The sequence below is a fragment of the Colobus angolensis genome, unplaced genomic scaffold (assembly GCF_000951035.1).
Source record: "Colobus angolensis palliatus isolate OR3802 unplaced genomic scaffold, Cang.pa_1.0 Scaffold85, whole genome shotgun sequence".
NCBI lineage: Eukaryota > Metazoa > Chordata > Mammalia > Primates > Cercopithecidae > Colobus > Colobus angolensis.
Window position 1 is genome coordinate 4,768,269 of NW_012122376.1, and position 22,946 is coordinate 4,791,214.

The 22,946-nt window shown below is 49.4% G+C and overlaps 1 protein-coding gene across 1 annotated transcript in view; it reads left to right on the top strand.

Moving 5' to 3' along the window:
• CHST15 (carbohydrate (N-acetylgalactosamine 4-sulfate 6-O) sulfotransferase 15) overlaps positions 1-22,946 on the top strand; it is an 85,364-nt gene that overhangs the window by 50,843 nt on the left and 11,575 nt on the right. The window contains exons 4-6 of the mRNA XM_011930211.1: positions 1,149-1,295; positions 4,962-5,118; positions 20,574-20,730. Coding sequence (XP_011785601.1) covers positions 1,149-1,295; positions 4,962-5,118; positions 20,574-20,730 — 461 coding nt within the window. The remainder of the gene's footprint in view (positions 1-1,148; positions 1,296-4,961; positions 5,119-20,573; positions 20,731-22,946) is intronic.

The following is a 22,946-nucleotide window of genomic DNA, read 5'->3' on the forward strand; positions in this document are numbered from 1 at the left end:
GTCACTGGAGCTGAGGGGTGATACGTGTCTATTGTTAACCAGAGTCCGGGCAGGCCACGAGGGTGTTTTCCAGTAATGGACTCAGGTTGCCTAGAAGGGAATCTTCAGAGTTTTCCTTAGACCAACTCTTAATGTGTTTCCTGACAAACGTTTGCTTTCATCCTTTTGATGTTGGTCCTACAGTGAGCTAAAGTGTAGATGTTTCTTTTGTGGTTTAGCAGCGGCCGCTGTAGGAGCCAGGGTCTCACATCCCTATGCATTTGCTGGTGTGTCTGAACACACTCCCCTGCCATAGGGACCTCCCCCGAGGCTCACAGTGATTTCCCCCTAATGAAAACCAGCTTCCCACTGGCAGGAAAGGAGGAAGAACAGAGGCGGGCCTCTGGAATCTAGTCTTCAATGTCACCTTGAACCTCTTGTTGCTTTGGCCACCGATGTTCTCTTCCAATTTCCATTGACTTCAGGAGTTGTGGTGTTGGGAAGTGGATTTTTAAATGTTTGCAAGTGAAATTTATTTATTTTTCAGGCAGGGGGTGAATTTAAGCTCTATGTGGCCGATGCCAGAATCCATGTCTGTCTAGAGTATGATCAGTTCCCCTTATTGTTTGGACAAAGGGCAGGGTATTTGATTGAACAGGGCAGGAGAGAGAACATCAGGCAGGTGCTGGCTGGCCCCCATGAGGAAGGCATCATGGAGTTTATAGGATACTGCCCTCCTCTCCCCTGTGGGCTGCCCTTGGTCCTCTCTCCCTGTTGGACACAACACATGCATCCTGGGTGTCATTGCTGCCCGGCCACTTAAGAGTCCCACCTGTGTACAAGTTAACCAGCCCCAGACTCGGTCCCTCCAAGCAGACATGTCTCTAGCTCCTAAATAGGCGTTCCAGTCTTTAATCTGCCACTGTCCAGCTTAGTGGTGGTATCTTCCAGCCCTTGAAGCATGCATGGATTGAAAGTGGGTAGCCAGGCCCCATAGACCCCCACCCCCATCCCCAGCGACCCTTTCTGAAGCTACCGGGGCTGAGCCTCTTGCTGCTGTAGCCAGGCCCTTTAGGCTGTTCCATCTCTCTTTGGTCGCTGTCTGGGAGGCCGCCGCTCCAGCAGTAGCAACTTTGTCGTCAGTATCTCCTGCTTCTTGGTTCTTGTAGGAATTGTCCGCCTAAGAGATGGGCTGCGAGACCGCTATCCTGTGGAAGATTATCTGGACCTCTTTGACCTGGCCGCACACCAGATCCATCAAGAACTGCAGGCCAACTCTGCAAAGGAGCAGAGCAAGATGAATACAATCATTATCGGTAAGGCTTCTGTGTTACTCTGGCAGGGCTAGCACCCTCCCTGAGGTCCTGGCTCAGGCTCCAGGCCTGGCCCAGTTCTGCTTCACCTGCAGAACATTTGCATGGTGGCAGCAGACTTCTTTTGAGCCTCCACTTCTCCACCTGGCCGTCGCTTTTACCACTACATAAAATGTTCACATCACTTGAACAGTTACTATAAAGCAGAAATGTTGACTTTCTAATTCTATGGAGACGTAAGGACAGCTGATGGCTTTTGTGAGAAGTTGCCATTTCTTTGTTTTTAAGAAATTAAGCAGGGATATTGACTTCTTTTCGTGATGTACTGATCTGATAAGTTTGGATGGGGAATTATAAATGCAGTTAACTGGTTAGTCATTGATTTGCTGCTTGGGGCTTTTGTAATCCCTGGCCACTGGGACCATATAAGATGCAGGCAACTTCTTCTGAAATAGACTCCACTCTGACACGTCGCCTGTAACTAATTGCTGTTTAAAAAGCCTAGCCTCTGTCACCCTAATGCCTTTGGGCATTCAAAGTGAGGTTGATTAATAATAATTTGTTTTAAATATTCACAAGAATATTTTATAAGTAAACATATATGTTTACTCTTTTTAAAATTTATTTTTTATTGTATAATTTAAGGTGTGCAGCATAATGTGATGTTTTGTTGGAAACAGAGACAATGAAATGATTACTATAGTAAAGCAAATTAACGTAGCCATTTTTTTTTTCACAGTTACCTTTGTGTGTGGGGAGGGGGGCACGTGTGTGGTAAAAGCACCTGAAATATACTGTCCTGGAAAATTTGCAGCATGCAATACAGAATTAATAGGATTAATAACTACAGTGCACATGCTCTACCTTAGATCTCTAGAGTTGTTATTTGTCTGACATAATTCTTTTTATTGGATTCAGCTTAGAAGGCGTTTATCCACTGATGCCTTCTAAAAGAGAAATTGAATCACGTTTTGCTTAAATTGTTTACCATAGACAGTGATCTATTTTTTAATTTCCCTAGATCTGTTATATTTGCAATCTGCAAATTAAATAAATCTATTAGCTACTAAGAGGAATTGTAATCAGCCCTTTGGAAGATGACTTTTTAACTTAAGACTCTCCTATCCAAGGGGACAGGCTTATGTGCCAAAGTCTTGACTTATTCTTTTTTTTTTCTTTTAAACTCAAAGAAATTAGGTCACTGGGAGTCACCTCCAGTATGATTTGGCTGTTAGCTAGTTTTTTGCAAACCTGGGGGTCCAAACTCCCCGAATCTCAAGTCTGACTTACATTTCATTGTGACTCCTATACCATATGCCTCTGGGAAAATCACATGTTTTTATGAAAGTGCTAAAAATATGTATCCTCGGGCCAGGAAACAGAGACTAAGATAATGAATGAAAAAGGAAAGCCTCCGTTTGGTCTCCTAATTTTGCTTGCTCCTAGATTTTAAAAAGAACAAAAAATAAAATCACTGTGCTGATACTTACTTAAAGCAGAGTTTGGTGAGTTTTATGGTAGTCCTGTGGTGTGACAGGTATCTAGCCCTGCCTGGGCCAGCAGCCAGCTCTGTGCCATGCAGCCGGTCATTTTTCCTGTTCCTGGACTCTGTCTGCACCTCTGCAGAGTGGAATTGTTGGACCAGGTCAGTTCTAGACTCCTTCCAGCTCTGAAATGTGACTCAGCTCTGCCCCAGCTCTTCCTCTGTGTTAGATTCTGGGCAGAAACAGCAGGATCTTTCCTCATCTTGGGCTCCTAGGGCAGAGAGGACCTTTCTTCTGCTGTCATTGTTGACAGCTACAGTCACACAAGAGCTTCAGGATGCAAGTGGCCTGAACATCATGGCTGAACTTGGGGCTAGGGCTTTAGACATGTTGAAAGGCTCCTGCCTCTACTCCCAGGTACCCAACGTGGTACTCTTTGTTTCTTGAATTGCCTGTTGTCCCCCTTATTTCTTAAGGTCTGAGAGAGGAGGGGCTGTGCTTTCCTCCCTTAATCTGTCCCTGGTGCCAAGCACAATGCTGAGCACAGATTAGACACCAAATGAATGCTTCCTGGATAGATGAAGGATGGATGGTGGCCGGATGGAAGGAAGACGGTCAGGTGGATGGAGAAATGCCTCCATGGCTCTAGAACCAGTTCATTTTTGAGATCTGACAGAATTTGTGTCAATTTAGCTAGAGAGTTCATTTGTCCTTTATATTCTTATTCGTTGTGAGTAGAATTTTCAAGGGACTTCGGATTGACTTGTTTTTTCTGTGTCCTAGGGTATTATCTCTTTAAAAAAAGAAAGAAAAAAAGGCCAGAACAGAGCTGTTCACCTGGATGTGATTATGCATCCGACAGAACTGATAGGGGCCTGCGGGGATGTGATACACTTGTCACTACCAAAGACACTCAGTCATCTGGCTCAGTCTTTCCCTGGATAAGTGACTTTCAGATGTGTCCTGCGGTCCTTGGCAAACTGTCAGGAAATCAAGTGTAGAGCTGATTGATGGATTTGCCTTCCTTTTTAAATCTCTGAAGACTTTCCCAAACACACAGACACACACACACACACGCGCGCGCGCGCGCACACACACACACACCCACCCCTCAAACCCTCAGGAAATTGGCTTCATCCTCTGGGAGAGTCTGTGCTGTTGGAATGCCTGCCTGTGTCTTGGCATTACCTCTGTGCTGGGATGTGTGTTTGCCATTTACATCCTTCACTCGTGAGGACCATGATGAAATGTGAAACTGGCTGGGACCCAGTTCCCGTTCACCCAGTCTGCACTGAGGAGGTACCAGCTGCGTGCAGAGCAGTGGCCTCACAGGAGGCAGGGTGTGTGAGCCCTGTGGCAAAGCCCCTCTCTCTTTTAGTCTTAAAGTATGCCCTGAGATGAACAGTTACAGCTTCAAGGAAGGAAATCGCACTCGAATTCCTCGTAAGGGTTAGTGTTCTCACCCTCCTGCTTTCTCCTGATGCTTTGGAAGGAATCCATCTAGTACCAGCTCCAGGCTCCTGGTCTGTTAGACCAGTTCTCGGCTCCTCCCACCTCTGAAACGTGGTTCGGCTCTGCCCCAGCTCTTTCTCTTTGTTAGATCCGGGGCAGAAATGGCAAGGCCTTTCGCCATCTTGGGCCCCCAGTTCAGAGAGAACTCCATCTATTATTACTAGAACCATCTACTATATATAACATGTATTGGAAAACTATACAGGAAAACCATTTTCAGAACCACCTATCATTTCCCACCTAGAGAACTGCTATTTATGTTTTGGTATATTTTCCCACAGACTGCATTCTCAGTGGGCCCTTAAAATGCCACAGAGCTGTGCACCATGAGCAAAGTTAAATACTGTGAAACTGGGGGCCCAGGTGTGGCTGAAGGTTTTCTTTTTTGCTCCCCTTGGAAAGGGGGCTCAGGGGTGGGGACACTCAGTGTTGCATGGATTGCCTGGACTTCCAGACAGAGGTTTTTGGGGTAGAGGTGGGGTGTGACTGTGGCAGGGGTGGGCATCCAACCTTCTCTCTTTGGAGTCCCGTTTGCCCACAAAGGCTGACAGCTTGGCCTCTCCTGCTGCTTAAGAGGAGGGCATCGGGGCCAGGTTTGGCCTCTGGCACCCAGGGCCACTTCGTGGGAGCCTGAATCCCACCCCTGCTCACTTGGAGTGTTTTCTGTTTCCAGGGGAGGCCAGTGCTTCCACTATGTGGGACAACAATGCCTGGACGTTCTTTTACGACAACAGCACGGACGGCGAGCCACCGTTTCTGACCCAGGACTTCATCCACGCCTTTCAGCCGAATGCCAAACTGATTGTCATGCTCAGGGACCCTGTGGAGAGGTGAGCAGTTTCTGTGTGTTGTATTTGGGGTGAGAAAAAGAGGCACTTTTGAAGAAAGGTATTCTCCTGTCATCACAATTAAGATTTTGTCTCCTTTAGAAAAAATTAAACAGACCAGGTGCAGTGGCTCATGCCTGTAATCCCAGCACTTTGGGAGGCTGGGGTGGGTGGATCACCTGAGGTCAGGAGTTCACATGGTGAAACCCCGTCTCTACTAAAAATGCAAAAATTACCAGGCATGGTGGCACACTCCTGTAGTCCCAGCTACTCGGGAGGCTGAGGCAGGAGAATCGCTTGAATCCAGGAGGTGGAGGCTGCAGTGGGCCAAGTGCAGATGGCGCAACTGCACCCCAGCCTGGGCAACAGAGCGAGACTCCATCTCAAAATAAATAAATAAAAACAAATAAAAATCAATGGAACTTGCAATGTTACTGCTGTTTCTTACGTAAGTGTTATTCTTGGGGTTGTCGTCACTGAGTTGACACACATTGTAGATTGTTTTCTTAACCATTCTGATCCTGGTCTGCGTGTCTTCAGCCCCAGTGGGCCTGACCAGGGACACAGGATGGTTCCTTGGTGCTGTCAAGGCTTGGGAAACACCCTTAGAATCAGGGGCGTCAGCTTCGCCACGTGGTTTAACTCCTAGAATTCTGTGTCTCTCGACGTCGATGCCTTTATCTTGTCTGCATTGAATGTACAGTTTCCAGCTTTCCTTGAGAGACCAAAAGGAAGAACAATGATGAGTAGAGCAGCTTTGCCTTAAGATCAAGGGTTGCCCAGCGTGGGTAAGGCCAGGGTAGTGGGATATTGAACAGCCACTGTGGGGCAGCCCAGCTGCCACTGGGCGCTGCTTGCATCATTGTTGCCTGTGTGAATACAGAATCTCAGGGCTGCCAGGACCTTAAAATTATTTAGTCCAGTGCTCCCTCCAGTACCACCACATCAGAGCAGAGTGGGCCCCAGTCTAAACTGAGGCCCTCTGAGTCAGGGAATTCTTCACGCAAGATGGCCAGTGTAGCTTAGGACAGCTGTGTTCCTATTTTGAGACCAGGTCTGTTCTGGGGGAACATGCACTCATTGGTCCTGTTTCTTCTCCATACAGTCAGACAGACCAAGTCTAATCCTTCCAAAACAGGAGAGGCTGGTGATATATAAAGACGGGACCACAGCCCTTTGCGCCGTATTTTCCTTTGGGCCAACCGTATCTTCTGATGGATTGAATTATGACCGGCAAAAAGATGTGCCGAAGTTGTCTCCCCCAGTGTGTGTGACTGTGGCCTTATTTGGAAATAGGATCTTTGCAGATACACTCAGGTTAAAATGAGGTCATACTGGATCAGGGTAGACCCTCAGCCACCCTACGACACAGGGAGTGTGCCTCATGACGAGGCTGGAGTGATGCTGCCACCAGCCAAGGGGTGCCGAGGAGTGCCGGCAGACACCAGAAGCCAGGAGGGGTGTGGAACAGATTCTCCCCCGCACCCCAGAGGAGCGCCCCCTGCCCACACCTGGGTTTCAGACTCCAGCTTCCAGGACACTGAGGGAAGGGTCCTGTCATTGTGCACCACCAGTTCATGGTGATTTGTCCTGGCAGCCCCAGGAAACTGGTCTGTGGGATCCCTTCCTCAGGTGGCATACCTTCGTGGCCCCACGTATTTGCCAATTATAACAATAAGGTGTGTTTGTTGTGGAAATTTTAGAACATATATTGGAAAACTCTTTTCAAACTATAATTTCTCACTTAGATAACTACTGTTTATGTTTTGGTGTATTTTCTTCCAAACTTTTTCTATGCAGATAGGTATGTGTGTATGTGTGTGGGTGTGACGGTACAGCCTTATGTCCTGCTTCTTTCACTTTGCATTCTTGCCCCCAAAAAACATGCTTTAAAGTCTGCCCTGGTCACACTTCTGAGCTGATGTCCCTCTTGTGGAGTCTGCATAGCTCTGGCCACTCTGAGTATGACCTGGTTAGGGAGAGGCTGGATCCGCCCTCCCTCAGCCCCAGCGCCTGAGCCTGAGCTCTTGGTGGCTGTCCCGGTGCCATGCCTTCTGGCAGGTGCCAGGTGTGGTTTCGCTCCCTACCCTCTGCATCTCCCAGCCCAGGACTTCATCCACTCTGTTCCGAGGCAGCCACTGACTTGCTGTCGCTTGCCATGTCCCGTCCCACCTGCTGGTTCCTGTGTTTTGGAGGCAGAAATTGGCCTTGCTGAGCGGGCCGGTCTCCCTCTGTTCAGCAGGGCTGACACACACTGGCTGAGCTCTCATGGTGACATAACTGTCACCTGGAGCTGCCCCCTCACCGTCCCTGGAGGTGTTTTCACAGCTGCTCTGCCTCCCTCCCCTCCACGGCCCCCAGCTGAAGGGCACAAGTGCTCGGTGTGCTCATCAAATGGTTTCCTGTCACTGCTCCTTAGTTCCTCATTCTGAGGAAGGTCAGACCACGCCTTAACCTCAGGGGCCAAGAGTGCACACAGCAGCCTTCTGTGCTCTCTGGGCGCAGAGAGGTGGGGGCCCATCTGTCAGGACTGGGTTTGGTGTGTGTGGGCCCTGCTCTGGGCCCTGGGAGACTGGAGCTCCCAGTGGGAACGTGAGCATGGCTGTGGTTGGTTGGAGTAGTGCAGAGTAGGAGGCTGGGGGAGTGGGCTCCTGAGTGGGGAGATCCAGAAGGAATTGACCTGGAGAAAACTGATGCTAGACTGCATTTTGAAGGATGAGTAAGAGTTTGCTGTGTAAACAAGGAAGGAAGGTGGGTTAAGATGAAGAAACCTTCCAGGCAGAGAGAAGGACAAGTGCAAAGGAAAAGACCACGTGTTCTCCTGTTTGGGGTGGGGCCAGGGTCCAGTGGAGTCAGGGGCCCTGTTAGGGGTGGAGCCAGGGTCCCTGTTAGGGGTGGAGCCAGGGTCCCTGTTAGGGGTGGAGCCAGGGTCCTTGTTAGGGGTGGAGCCAGGGTCCTTGTTAGGGGTGGAGTCAGGGTCCCTGAGTGTGTTTCTTTTTTCCTGGGTTCTGGTCCCACCTCTGAGGACACAAACACCACAAAGGTGAGCGTTGGAACAGAAGACAGCAGCACCATGCAGGTGCAAGCGGCTCAGCCAGGAGCAAGACCTGCCAAACTCTTCTCTCATACCCTAGCCCGAGTCTGCCAGCTAGAAGGAGGCTCGCAGTTGACAGCGTGGTCCCCCCAAGTAGCCACCATGTTTTCTTCTTTTAATAACAAATACTCTATTTATCTTGGGCCTCAGCCTAACAGAAATAGTTGGTCAATTCAAACACATATTCAGCCCCTGCCACAGGCTGGGTGCTGTGCTGGGCACTGAGCATACGTGCCCTGGTGAACAACAGTGGCCACCCAGTGCCTACCCCCTGGGAGCTGGTGCCTTATCAGAGAAGTGGGCGGCGGCTTCGTCGTGGTGCATGTCCTGGTGCTGAGGAGAAGGGCAGGATGCCGGGGCAGCAGCATGTGTTAGGACGCTGACCCAGGCCTTGCATTGCCTGCTGTATGAGTTATGTACTGCTAGGGAACAAGTTCGCCAAAACTTAGCAGCTTCAAATGGTTTCTGGGGATCAGGAACCTGGGTGCAACTTTACTGGGTCCTCTACTTCAGGTCTCTCTCAAGGCTGTGATCCAGCTGTCACCAGGCTGGGGCTCTTCCATATGCTTGACTGCGGAAGGACCTGCTCCCAACTGGACATGGTTGTGGGCAGAATTTAGCACCTCAAGAGCTGTTGGAATGAGGGCTTCAGATCTTTGCTGGCTTTTGGCGAGAGGCTACCCTCAGTACCTCGCCAAAGGGCCTCTCCAGTATGGCTGCAGGCTTTATCCAAGCCAGCAAGCTAGAGCGTCTGCTAGCAGATTAGAAGTCACGATTTTTTCTAACCTAGTCATGGGTGTGAAATCCCATCATCATTGCCATATTCTGTTGGTTAGAAGCAAGTCGTGAGGTCTAGCCACACTCAATGTGAAGAGACTACAGGGTGTGAATACCGAGAACTGGGGATCACTGAGGACCATCCTAGGAGTCAGCCACCTCCCATTCTGCACCTGATCCTCAGGAAACTGGGGCCTGGGCTTTGCAGCCAGGAGAGTAGTTTCCAGCTTGATCCCAGCTCTAGTGGCAGAGGAATTGTGTTCATGTGCGTATTTTCTGTGTGAGTTACTGACATAGCAGCTATTTCATTTCTTCTTAAACATTTATAAAAATAAGTAACAACAGGAATTTCTTCTTTTTCGAAGGCTGGCGCCTTTCCCATCTCGGCCAGAAAGGATGATAAATGCTGCGTGTTTAGGTCACTCTTGAAGAAGGAAACACTCTGAGCCCAAGTTCCATTAGCATAACGGGATCCTGGGCCATTAGCCCTGTTCTGTGGCCTTGCACTTCTGTACGTGGGTGATGTTGTGGGTCGCTGGGTGCAAGTTGGATTGGTCCCAAGTTGTTCTTTTCCTTCTATAAAGTGGCTTGGAGAGGGGAAATACTACTTTTATTTTTAGCTTTAGGTTCACATTCAACCTTTACTTCTATAATTGATCCAAAGTAGAGGGTTTGAAAATGTTGGAATTTTAAGCAAAGTCAAATCACTTTTAAATTTCCAGAGAAAGATTCAAGTGGCAAGTTTTTTTTTTTTTTTTTTTTTTTTTCCTGGAGGAGAACAGAGGAATACTGGAAAGAAGTGGATGGGATGGTTCCTATGGCCAAAGAAGCCAGCCAAGAATTCATGTTCCAGTTTTCTCTCTGTAAGAGATCATGACAATTGAAAACTAGCTTCGTGCATTCCTATGCTAAATTGGCCCAGTTAATTAAAAAGAAGCCGCCAGTTGCAAGCAGAATTTGTCTTTATTTAATCCCATTCCTAAGTGGTAAAGACTATGCTTTTCAAATGCATCTCACATTAGCCTCCTGCCTCTTCATTTGTGAGACAGTTGATAGGGTTTGTCTCTTACTTCAGAGGCAGTTCTAGCCCCCATTAAATGTGAAAAATGTGGGGAAGGTGCTGGCCCCTCCAACCTAGTCGCATTCCTCTTTTATTCAAGGGACATTTGGAGTGGGGTCATGCACCATCTGTTAAGGATTTTGCAGTGTCCATATTTTGGGTTTAATTCTGTGTGTAGTCTTAATGCCATGCCCAGAAACGACCCACCACAGGAATGGTTTGTTTTCCCTTTTTATGACGACGCGTCCAAAGGGAAGGAGAACTCAGCTCAGTGAAGAATTCGAACTCGATTTTGACCCAAACCCCTGGAGTCTTGGAACCTGGCTCATTCTTTTCTTCATCTGCTTATAGAAACTGAGTTTTTAAACAACCCCTTGGACTGGGCAAATGATTCAGTTATGACGATAAACTAGGAAAGGAAGCAGGCTTTTAATGAAATGGATTCTGTTATAGGCAGTCACTCATGGGGACACAGAGGTATAGCGGGGCTGAACATTTGGACCAGGAATCCTGGTTGCATCAGTTTCACTCTGTCTGCAGAGTGTGTGAGGGGGCGTGAGGGAGGTGCGCAGCTTTCACCCGCTGAGTGGGAGGTGTACCGGGGTCTTGGTGGCAGGGACACAGGCATTGGAACCCCAGCTCTGTCACTTACTGCTCTGTAAACTGGGACAAGAAACTTAACCTCTCTGTGGCTCATTTTCTCATCGGTAAAATGGGGGAAGATAGTCCTACCTCCGGGGTAGTGAGAGTTCAGTGACTTAATATATGTAGTGATGTGTTTAAACAGGGCTTGACAAATGGAAAATATGTAATCATTAGCTATTATTATTAGGTATCAGTAATAGCTAATAATAATAACAATAAACTGATCACTCATTTACTCATTGCAAATAGAGTTGCAAACCACATAACCAAGTTTGGTCAACAGTGGACCCCATGTATGATGGTGGCCCCATAACGTTACAATCCCGTGTTTTCACTGTGCCTTTTCTGTGTTTCAGTACATAAATTCTAACTCTTATGTTACAACTGCCTACAGGATTCCTGCTGTACAGGCTGATAGCATAGGAGCAGTAGGCTGTACCTCGCCGCCTAGGTGTGTAGGGGGCTGTGCCATCTGGGTTTGTGTGAGCACTCCATGACGTTCACATAATGACATCGCCTAATGACGCATTTCTCAGAACATATATGTCACTGCTGTTAAGTGACGCCTGGCTGTATTTATTGAACACCCTTGATGTGCTAGATGCAAGCCGTACATATGAGAGGAAAATCCATCCCGTTTGCTCTCAGGGAGCCTCTGTCTACACCTCATTCACCTACTTCCCCATCAGAGGGAGCAGGATGCCCACCCTAGGGCAAGAGCCAGCACACACAGGAGGGAGCTGAGCAGGATTCATGCCTTTGAACCGCAGCAGGACTTTGACTTGAGAATCTCTCTTGCTATTCAGGCAGCACCAAAAGCCCTTCTCCAAACAACTGAACTTCCCCCAGCCCCTAGAAGCACTGATTGAAAGCCGTGGATACGTTCTCAGTCAGAAGAGAGCCTGGCATTGGGAGTGTCATGCGATGTTTTCTCTAGAACAGATTTGCACAAGGATTAAAACGCAGGCTGTTCCTAGCACTGAGGAATTCATTATTGATTTAAACCATCTCAAAGGGAAATTAGGAGAACGCCTCTGTGCAGAAGAGACAGAATGAGGAGAAAGCCGTGGGGTTGTAGAGGTTGCAGCAACAGCCACAGATCGACTTCTCTTTCTCGCTCCTCCCTCCAGCTCTCACTCTTTCCTTTTCTCTAAGATTTTGGAAGATTAAGAATCACATGGGTCTTTGCGAGGACTACTGTAGTGCCGTGTCTTTATTGAAGCTGCCTATTGATTCCTGGTGGGTTCAGGCACTTTGCTTCCCAGAAGCTGCCTGTTGACACACCTTGATGTGGGCCCTGAAAGTGGTGCGAGGTCACTTTAATAGGACTGAGCTGTTGAGCCACCCGAGGTCAAGGGGGTTGGCCTTGACCACAGAGAGGGGAGGGAGAGCTGGCAGCGCCCAGGCAGAAGGACAGCTCGGGTCTTTGTGAAGGAGTTCTCTGAAGATTCTTCAGGAGGGACTGCCTGGTGAGGCGCCACATCTTGTTATTGGTGGGAGAAAAACCACCAAGCTGAAAACTCCCAAGTGTTGAACAATGTTTATGTTTTGGGGAAATGTTTGCGAAGTTCTTGGCAGTCCTGTGTATTCCCACATGATTGTTTGGAAAGGACAGTTCCGAGCAGGAGGCACACCCTAGGGAAAAAGAGCCCCGTTATGTCTGTATCTATAGAGATCCTAAGGTGAGATGTTGCCCGCTGGGCCGGGATCAGGGAGGGCACTGAGAAACGACCCTGGGGCAGCCAGAGTTCAGGGACCTGTCTTGCCCAGAGTTCTGGGCTGCTTAGTGAGGTTGGCGCTGTTGAAGGAGGAGGTCACACATGTCACATACTGGACCCCTCGGTGTGCAGTGGCCATTGCCCTGCAGTGAGGGGCCCACACCCTGGGTCTGGCTTTGTAACCAAGGGTAGCCGGGCAGTCCTCAGTGCACCCCAGATTTCTTGCCTGTAGAAACATCTGCCATCAGGATCACTGGTGAATCACAAGAAGGTGCTCTGTAGACCACACCAGGCTCGGAGATGTCAGGGATGCTTGGTGTCGTCTCTGAGAAGTGCTGTCCCCCAGTCTGTGAACAGTTACCGGGGCCCTGTGATTGGATGCTCTGGAAGGAACAAAGAGGGGCTGGGAAGCCCACTTGTACACAAGGAACCTAGGGCCTGGTAGGAAATAGAATGGCCCCAATAAACAGGACACCTGTCATTCATGTGGGTGTTTTTAGGACCAAACATGGATGTTCTTAACTGGCAGAAAATGAGCCTCCCCAGTGTCACCCCTGTGTTCAGTCTAAGGTGACCTTAGACAGTCCCTCCAGATCAGCTGGCCTGGCCAGTCCTGTCTCATTGAGCCTCCTGATGAGACAGTCACAGTTTGTGATTCGGTGGAACAAAAGGGCTCCATCTCAGCTACATTAAATGGCCTTTTTTCCCTGGTAGGAAAAATATATATAATCGTTATTGATGGCACCATATCACAGGCTGGGAATTATTGATCAGTGATTTCAATTCGGATTCCAGCAAATGGAGAATAACGATGCCAGGTGCTCTGGCTGCCTCTCATTACGACCCTCACGTGGCCACAGGACTGCAAGATGTTGTTGAGGGTGAATTGGAGGACATGAGCGTGTCCCCATCTCAGGTCCTCCTGCCTGAGGAAATGTGACCGTTCCCATAACTGTCATTGAGGAACCAGCTGGGGGGTGTTTGAGGAGTACGGGAGGTGGAGCCAGCGCCACTGGGGTGAGCCAGCCCAGGGATGGTCATCTGCTCCCCGCCACCTGCAACTGCAGCACCAGCTTGGGATCTTTTCTCAAAAGTAGCCCTCTGAGAAGTCCCATGCATGGAGCAGTAACTGGAGGAAATGTCACAGCTCAAGGCCACCGGGCACCTGCCCTTGTCTGAGCTGAAGCTGATATTGAAGCTTGTGCGTTTGGGTGCCTTTTGAGCTGGGTGATCTTAGTGACTTCTGACATGAGTCCCTTTGGGAACTGCTGTGTTAGAACCAGCAGTCACTTATCAGGGTGGTGAAGACACCTTGGGACTGGGGAGTGGTGTGTTCGCACAGCTGTGTGGTGTATACTAAAAACTGGTGACTTGTTCACATTAAATGGGTGAATACTACGGTATGTGGATCATTTCTCAATATAAAAATGGTATGAACAAAAATACTGCAAAAGGAGGAGGAACCCACCGTGAAGAGAGGTTTTCCTAAACTAGTGGCATTGGAGCCAGGACCTGCGGAGTTCTCCATGTAGAGGGCAGGCCAGTGAACAACCACATCATCACTTAGGAACTGGATCCATTAAACTCTAATGAGCTATTGCGATCACCAAGGAATATTAGCTTTTCCAAGAGGTACAAGATCCCGCAGTGTGTTCCGGCTTCATGATAGATGCCTGAATTCCCTTTTGCTGTTGCTGTCACTTTTCTAGATGCCCAGTGTGATGTTCCGTAAACACATTTGCTGTTCCCGACCGTGGCATTGGAGTTCCTCACGTTTATCCTAAGTGTTTGTTTGCCGCTCTATTACATTTGTAATTGTTTATCAGTCTCCTGTGACTTACTAAGTAGTTCTGGAATGGGATTGACTTTTTCTTCCAAATCACTGTGCACCCAAAATAATAAAAACATCTAAACAAACAAAACCCGAAAACTATCAGTGCAGACGGCCAGCACCCACTCTAGTCAGCCATGGATTTGTCTCCTTGCCTAAGCTCGGAGGGCAGGGGCCACATCCTGCTGGGTGAGGGGCTTTGGGGTCAGGCAGGCCTGGGTTGCTTTGGGTCCCTGTCCTGCCCTGGAGCTTCCTGGGCTGCGTGACCATGGGCAAACTCCTTAACCTCTCTAGTGTCAGCCTTCTCCTCCATAAAATGCAGTGGCTTGTATCTCATTGTGGGGTTGTGAAGACAGAAGCAGAGCAGGCCTGCAGCACCCTGCACAGGGCCTGGTGGTGGTGGCCCTCCCTACCCCCCAGCATCCACATCAAAAGTGGAAACTGAGAACATTGCAGGTGCTAAACCCGGAAAGCAATCACACAGAGCCCTGTCCTGCTTTAATAGTGATCAGCTCACTGACCTTTGCTCACGCTGGCTCAGAACAGCACCCTGTAAGTGTCCCTGAATGAATTCAGCAGTGATCATCCAGATTTTACATAGTAGGGCCTTGCCCACTGCTGGCCTCTCCTTTGTCGCTTGGGGAGAGACATGGTCACTTTCAGAGGCACTGGACTGATGGAGCCCTATGCCCCCAACATACATTTCCCATCCCACGGCTCCTCCAGGGGTCCCAGGACCCCTGCGCTCCACAGGAAAGGGACTGAGCAGCACCCCATGAGCACAGGCCCAGTGTGAGGGGCCGCACCGGCAGCCTTCTAAAATAACCGCAGCACAGAAGGCCTGGAATGCATTTGGACTTATATTTGGAATTGTCGTTGGAAACAGTCCTGGCCAAATGTAATACCCATCTGTTCGGGATGGTTTGAGAGTAAGAAAATGCGGTGGCTCAGCTGGAGGGGGCTGGGCAGCCCTGAAACTCAGGGCTGGGAGGGTATCAGGTCCCCTGGCCCCCACACTACCCTGGCGCCCTCCTTCCCTCCAGCCTAGGCTGCTTCTGTCTCCTAGGACCATCTGATTGTGTCGGGCTGCCCTGACTGGAGATACTTCCCCTTGCCTGCAACCAGGTTTTCTTCCTAAACCTTCTGCCTGCTGGTCAGTCTTTCAGGAGTTCGGGGCTGGGCTCCTTTCTGCTGAGGTTTTGCATCTCCAGGGAGAGCAGCCAGGTTTGGTGCCCAGCGCTGAAAGCAAGCGTCCGCGGAGGCCGCGAGCTGCCTGTTGCCTGGCTCCACCCTCCCACAGCCTGGCTCCACCCTCCCCCATTCCTGATGCCGCGCCTCTGTTGATGCTTCCTGGGGTTGCATCTGTGCCCCTGCAGTTCTGTGATGATTCATGGTGAGCTGTGTGTTTTCCATGTTGGTCTCCTTCCCCCACTTCCTCATGGGACAGTGGATTTTGAAGACTATAAGGTGGACATTTCAGTTTGTCTCTGTATGTTTCATCTTGTTCAATGGTGTGCCTGTCCGGCCTTTTGAGGTCCACTGGATACTTACTCTTGATGTGTTTGCTGTTCTTCTTGACATTTTCTGAGTGGCTTTAACCCACCCGAGTGTCTTTCCCTCATCCAAGATTATTAACTCACTGCTTTCCCCTGGAGAGTAGTCGAGGGGGAAATGGTAGCTTTGTTACTCGAAGACAGTCGTAGGAAGCATTCCTTTAATTTTTGGGGAGAACCCAAACAGTGCTCCCCTGTCGCAGTGCTCCCTTGAAGGGAAGTGCTCCTGTCTGCATTTGCCTTCCTTCATGCTTCCTTGTGAGGAACCTGGCCACATGGCTCCAGTCCCCCGCTACCCTCATGGCCACTGTTCCAGGGTCTCAGGGTGGCAGAGAGGTGTCAGCGAAAATAACTCCTTGGATTTATTGGTCTTCCTTGGAATTGGGGGTTAAAATCTGTATTGGTTTCCTAGGGCAGTCGGAATAAATCACCACAAACTTGGCTTCTTAAAACAACAGAAATGTATTCTCTTATGATTCTGGAGGCCAGAAATCCTAAATCAAGGTGTCTGCAGGGTTGGTTCCCTCTGGTGGCCCTAAGGGATAAAAGCCGTCCCCTGCTCCCAGTTCTTGGTGGTCTCCAGCAGTCCTTGGTGTTCCTTGGCTCGTAGACACCGCACTCCAGGCTCTGCCTCCGTCTTTCTGTGGTGCTCTGTGTCCTCTCCTGTTTTTATAAGGACACCTGCCATTGGATTTGGGACCACCGTAAATCCAGGAGGATCTCATCTGAAGATGCTGCACTTAATGACGTCTGCAAAGACCCTATTTCCAAGAAAGGTCACATTCACAGGAGCTGGGCTTAAGACTTGGACATAATTCTTTGGTGTCCACTATCCATCCAGCTACAGAATCCAGATGGTGGCCGTGGCTTGTGGTGAATCTAGACCCTGTTCAGATGTCTGTGACACAGCAGGATGCCAGGGACCCAGAGCGGGTTCTCACAGTGGGGTTCAAGGGTCTCCCAAAGCCCACTGCCAATTCTCTGAACAGATCCAAAGTATCCAGAGGTGACTGAGAGGCCAAAGGAGTCTCTTTTCATCCAGCCCAGGAAGGAGCGTGACCTGGCTCTCAGAGGCTATAAATGTGACTCACAGGAAGGGAGGTAGTGAGTTCACTTTAACCCACCCCAAACAGATGAAAATCAGCCGTTTCACCTGCTGGGGGTGGGCTTGCCTGGTTGGAACAGTAGGTATGTCCCAGTTTTTCCCTGGGATTACGTCTTGATCTCTGAAGAATTGTATGGAATCAGTAGATTCCTCATAAAGTGACTTTGTATTTAAAATCAAGATAGGCTTAGTTGCTTTTGTTTTACTTATGAGCCAAATATCTGCAAGAAATGTTATTACCACAAAGAAAATTCTCAGTATGGAAACCTTCAGCCAATGTTTGGGTTTGTATGAGGTAATTTGTGTGATGGAATTCCGGTTCCTCCAAACAATTTGGGTAGTTCTGTGGGCATCTTTGGTAAAAGCTGGGCTTCAAATTCTTATTTAACATGGGATTTTATGACATTTTCAGAAGCATCTGTTACTTTTCATTGACGCAGTTTCTTGGGCTGAGCCGTAATATTGACAAGACTCGTAGGAAATGTGTGAGCCAGGAAGGGTACCCCTTGGACCCGTTGCCACCTGGCACCCCTCAGTGCGCACAGCCAAACCCTGCTTGAAGGTTCACGTGTATCTGATGTTGGCATTTATTGACCAGCCATTTAGGTCATAGTAACTACGAGCGACCCTATGGTGACAGATGCTGTGTTTCAGTTTTGATGTGTCTCCTAATTCTGAAGAAGGAAAATAGCACAGGTGATGTTGAGGACACCAGTAATCAGCTGATGTGGTGTTGTCATGGGGAATATTCTCAGGTGAGTGTGGATCTGGGGAAATCCACTCTGACCACCGAGTACCTTTGCTGACTGGTCCTTTGGACAGTTTGGCCGACCAGGCTGTGGTAGACGTAACACTCCTGTTCCGGTGGGTGTTTTGATTCTAGGAACTCTGTGGGTAGATCTCAAACCACTCACTCAAGACTTCCAAGAGGCATCCTCTGTGGACCTTGGCCATGGATGATTTCTAGTGGGCTATGTCAGAGGCACCCCATGTGCCAAGGCGGGCTGCAGAGGTGGATAGCTTCTGGGCCTGTCCCTGAGAGATGCTGATCCCTGTATCATGACCTCAGTTAGAGGGGAGGGCAGTGGAGAAGGCACATTTGCAACAGACCCTGCTATAAGGGAGCACAATTTTTGCAGGACAGTGTGTGGCTGAAGGTCTGGGTGTATTTGGAAGTATGGATGTCAGATACCCGGATGCATGGGTGCAGAAGAAGAGTCACAGGAAAGACTCTCCTTCTTTCCTGTGATATGGGTGCAGATGGAGAGTCCCTGGAAAGAGGGGAAGCCAGATTGGAGAAGTTGAAGGAATAGAAAGTATAGAGCTTCGAGGAGAGAGAAGCCTGACCCCACAGAGCCATGTAGGCCACATTTTTCATAAGCCTGGTTTCACCCTTGGCCCAGAGATGCAGGTGACACAGCGAAGGCTATGAGTGTGTGAAGGGTTCTGGGAAGAGCCATGGGGCTCATGATGAGGTGTGTATGCAAGAAGAGAGTGGGACATATGGCAGGAAGTTTGAAAACAGACAAAAGGGGCTGCAAGGAGAGAGAGAGGAGAAAAAAGAATAGGAAATTCACACCCTGAAAGTTCTGTTGAAGATAAAAACACCTTTTTTTTTTTTTTTTGAGACAGGGTCTCACTCCCATTGCCCAGGCTGGAGTGCAATGGCATGATCACGGCTCACTGCAGCCTCAACTTCCTGGGCTCAGGTGATTCTCCCACCTCAGTCTCCAGAATAGCTGGGAATACAGGCATGCACCACCATGCCTGGCTAATTTTTTGTATTTTTAGTAGAGACAGGGTTTCACTATGTTGCCTGGGCTGGCCTTGAGCTCCGAGGTTCAAGTGATCCTCTCACCTCGGCCTCCCAAAGTGCTCGGATTACAGGCGTGAGCCACTGTGCCTGGCCCTGACATTTATTAAAATGGCAATGCAGGCCTTCTTCAGGACCATGGTAGTAGGTATAGGGACTACCATGACAGTTTTCCAGTAGAGGAGAGAGACTCCGAATACAACTAGGAAAAGTAGGGATTTTAAAGCCAAGGCAGGTGGATCAGTTGAGGTCAGGAGTTCAAGACCAGCCTGGCAAACATGGTGAAACCCCATCTCTATGAAAAATACAAAAAAATTAGCCAGGTTTGGTGGGTAGGCACCTGTAGTCCCAACTACTCAGGAGGGCTGAGGCAGGAGAATCGCTTGAACCTGGGAAGTGGAGGTTGCAGTGAGCCAAGATCACGCCGCTGCACTCCAGCCTGGGTGACAGATTGAGACTCCATCTCAAAAGGAAAAAAAAAAAAAAAAAAAGCCAGGAGCAGAGCGAGGGGGTTGGTGGCTGGAAAGTTACTAAGGGGAAACATCAAGGGGGAAGGGATGGGGATTCCAGCTAAACCAACCCGATGGGATTCTTGCTGGAGACAGGCCAGGTGGCCAGGCACCTCCTGGAGGTGGTGGACTAGGAACCTGATCGGATAAGAAGGGCGATCAGTTATCAAGGGTGGGGGATTCTGGCTAAACCAGCATAGCCGTGTCAACAAACAACATTTTGACACATTTAGTTTAAAGATCTCCCTGGTGTTTATTAGCACGGTCCATAAACAGGGCAGCATCCCATTCCTGTAATACGAAGGTGCTCCTGTGGGCCCAGCCAGGTTCTGGCTTTATAGGCAGAAATGGGCTGAAGAAGCAAAAACAGGGAACAGAGAGTGGATTGTTCACTTCAAAGTGACTTTCCTTCTAGGGTTAAAGCAAAGGGGACATCTGACTGGTTGCTGTGAATCCCCTGGTTTTTGGAAACTGGCCCGTTCTGAGTTCAGTTCAATTACGTGGCACCTAGCACAGATGACTGTTCTGGCCTGTGGGGGCCTAGTGCAGAAGCTCGGTCCAGAACAGTAGCCTCTCATAAAGTTTATTTAACAGCAGGATTCTTGGTAAAATAGGGTGATGCAGAGATGGACGTGGAGGTAGAAAAGTTGAGGTTTACTTGGGAGGAGGATACAGAGGAGCCCGAAGTAGATCAAGGAAGATGACCAGTTCCTGTGCGGCAGCGATCTGCCATAGCATGTAGGGTGTCTATGAACAGATCCATGTCCACAGGTATTCACGTGCATATGTGGGGGTGCTTTTATATTGTGTTAAAAACGAGGTCCCTACCAACCTAGAAAGACACATTTCATCATTTTTTTTTTTCAATGGCAGGAATGTGTATGCAAAGGACTGGGAATTTCATGTGAAATTGTAATATTGCGAGAGCAACAGATGCTCTTATTTTTGTTCCCTTCAGCAGAGGAGAGAGGAATGAGAAGGTGCATAAAATTTTCATGGCTTCCCTTTGCTAGTGTACCATTTTTGTAATCTGGTGTTGTTTGAAGCTCCCTGTGACTGTGAAAACACAGGCTGCCTGAGATGACTAGAACGAGCAACAACAGAAAAGCGGCCGGTGGTTTGTGTGGGGCCAGTGTAGACATGTCTGGGTCTGGAAGAGCTTAGGTGACCATGAGAAGGGTGGGAGCTCCAAGGGACAAGGGAGGTGGCTCATCTGCAAGGGAAGGAAGAGGGGTGTTTGTGTTTCAATCAGGAAAACTGGATAGTGTAATTGTACATTGATTTTCATTGTCACCCAAATGGTGTGATTGCGTGTTCATGGGTGGTAAAAATACACATTTATTTTATCCACAGGTTGTACTCAGACTATCTCTACTTTGCAAGTTCGAATAAATCCGCAGACGACTTCCATGAGAAAGTGACAGAAGCTCTGCAGCTGTTTGAAAATTGCATGCTTGATTATTCACTGCGCGCCTGCGTCTACAACAACACCCTCAACAACGCCATGCCTGTGCGTATCCCCGAGCTGGCCCCCGGCAGAAGGAGCTGGTTTGTTGTTACTATGCAAGTGGCATTGTGGGCTTGGGTTTTAGCATAGGAACAGAGAGAAGCGTTTTAATGTGCAAATGCTGTTCCCCATTATTCATGGATGTAAAAGCTGAAAACTGATGGGCTCTTAAGCTGGCTCCCTGCCTTCTTCCCTGCTGGTCACCTGCCACCTCCCCCTCCTCCCTCAGCAGGAGAATGAGGGTGCGTTTAGGAAGATTACCATTTAGCAAGACACCCGGCAATTAGAATCGGCAGACGCGAGGACACCCAACTCTCAAATTGTCTTAAGAGCATTCTCTCGAGCAGCGGATTGTTTTGTTGGTTTAAAAAATTACCCACCAATGATTTTCAATGCTTCTTTGACAGAGTCTCAGTTGAAAAATATTTTCGGTTGATTCCTCAATTTTATCTCTTGTTCTTCCTTCAGAACTATGTCTGTAAATTTCTAGCCTTTTCGAATGCTGTTAATGGTGAATTCAGCACCTTTTAGCCCTGGGATAGTTTTCCATGCTGAGCTCCCTGGGCTGGCTGTGTGCTTCAACAGCAGGGCTTATGCAGCAAGGCTAATGCCGCTGCCTGTTCCGGAGTGGCTTTACAATCCCTGCTCGCTCAGCGTCTCGCATGGCAAGGCAGGAACAGGCCTGCTGTGGAGTCTCGGAAGGCCCCAGGGTGGTGGGACTTCAGGCCTAGAGGCTCTGCCCCCTCTTTCTTATTACAGAGGCCATCGGATCTGGGAGGCAGCATGCAGGGGCAGCGGGTGGGATTCCAGCCTGCCCTGTTGGACTTTGTAGTTTGGCAAGGAAGATGCCACAGGGACACAGGTACCCCAGAGTCTGCTCTGGTGCCAGGTGGGAGGAGTGTACTTTGGAACCAGCCATTGGTGTGGATCGGGTTTCTAGCTTGGCCATTTGCTGGCTGTGTGACTCTAGGCAGTTGTCTCAGCCTCTCTGAGACTCAGTTGCTTTGTCACACAATGGGGTAATAATACTGCTTTACCAAGCTGTTGTAAGGATTAGGGAGTGATGAGTCTGTCTTGCATTCCTGCATTCATTCTTGCCACTATGTCCCCTGGATGGTGCTGAGTCCTGGGGCCACAGCAGTGCCAGGACAGGTGTGGTCCTTGCCTTCCTGTGCAGCTGGCAGGGAGAGAAGATGGAGGCTGGGCAGGGAGCTCTGGCCACCAGAGAACCACCTGAGAACAGGGCATCAGGCAGGTTCTTAGGAGAGGGAATGCCTGTGCTGGGGCCTGAAGGAGAGTTGGCCAGGGAACTGAGAGCAGCGTGTGCAAAGGCCCAGTGGTCAGCACCACCTACCATGCAGAACACAGCCAGCCGCGTGGTGTGGGAGATGGGGGGCACTGAGGGAGGGGGCTTGGGTGCGTGGCACGTGCGGCCGTACCACCGGGACTTAGTGAGCCTCAGAAGAAGTCTAGACTTCACCCTGAGAGAGATGGGACCACTCGGAGGGTTTTAAGCAGAGGATAGTGTAGGAGTGGAAAAGGAATATCTCATACTATGTTCATGGCTGAGGCACCTATAATAAAAGACTAACGCAAGAAAGCACACGTACTTGTTTAATGTAAGTTTCATGTAACCCGGGAGGGAGCCTTCATAAGGAAACGGAGACCCGGAGAAACGGGAAACCTGTGTGTGTCTGTGCTTGGGTTTGATGAAGAGAGCAGTCGGGCACAGGGCTACGATGGTCAAAGGGGGAATGACCCAGTGGCTCTGCAGCCACCGTCACAGGGGACACGGGGTCTTGGAGAAACTTAATTTGTGTGTGGCTTGGCCAGCACAGCTTGTCAACCCAGCTTCGTGACCCAGAACCGCTCTCACCTGTGACTCTTGGCCCTGGACCCCTGTGGAGTGAGTCTGAGAGAACAAGCAGGGCAGCCCGCCTGGCTCTCAAGGTGGCTCCCTGAGGGCGATCTCAGGGCTGGGGCTGGCAGGAGGAAAGGGGCGCCAGCAGGAGGAAAGTGGCGCTGGGCGTGACACCTCAAGATGGGGTTGTGGTTTCTTCCAGCACGATCACGATGCTGAGCACAGAGGGGTGCCTAGCGTGTGCTGACAGACACAAATCAAGTTGCAGCTGTGACTCAGGCCAGGCCCATTTCGTGCCACATCTACACTTTCCTGCTGCAGGTGGCTCTTCCATCCTGCAGGCCCCACATGGAGGACC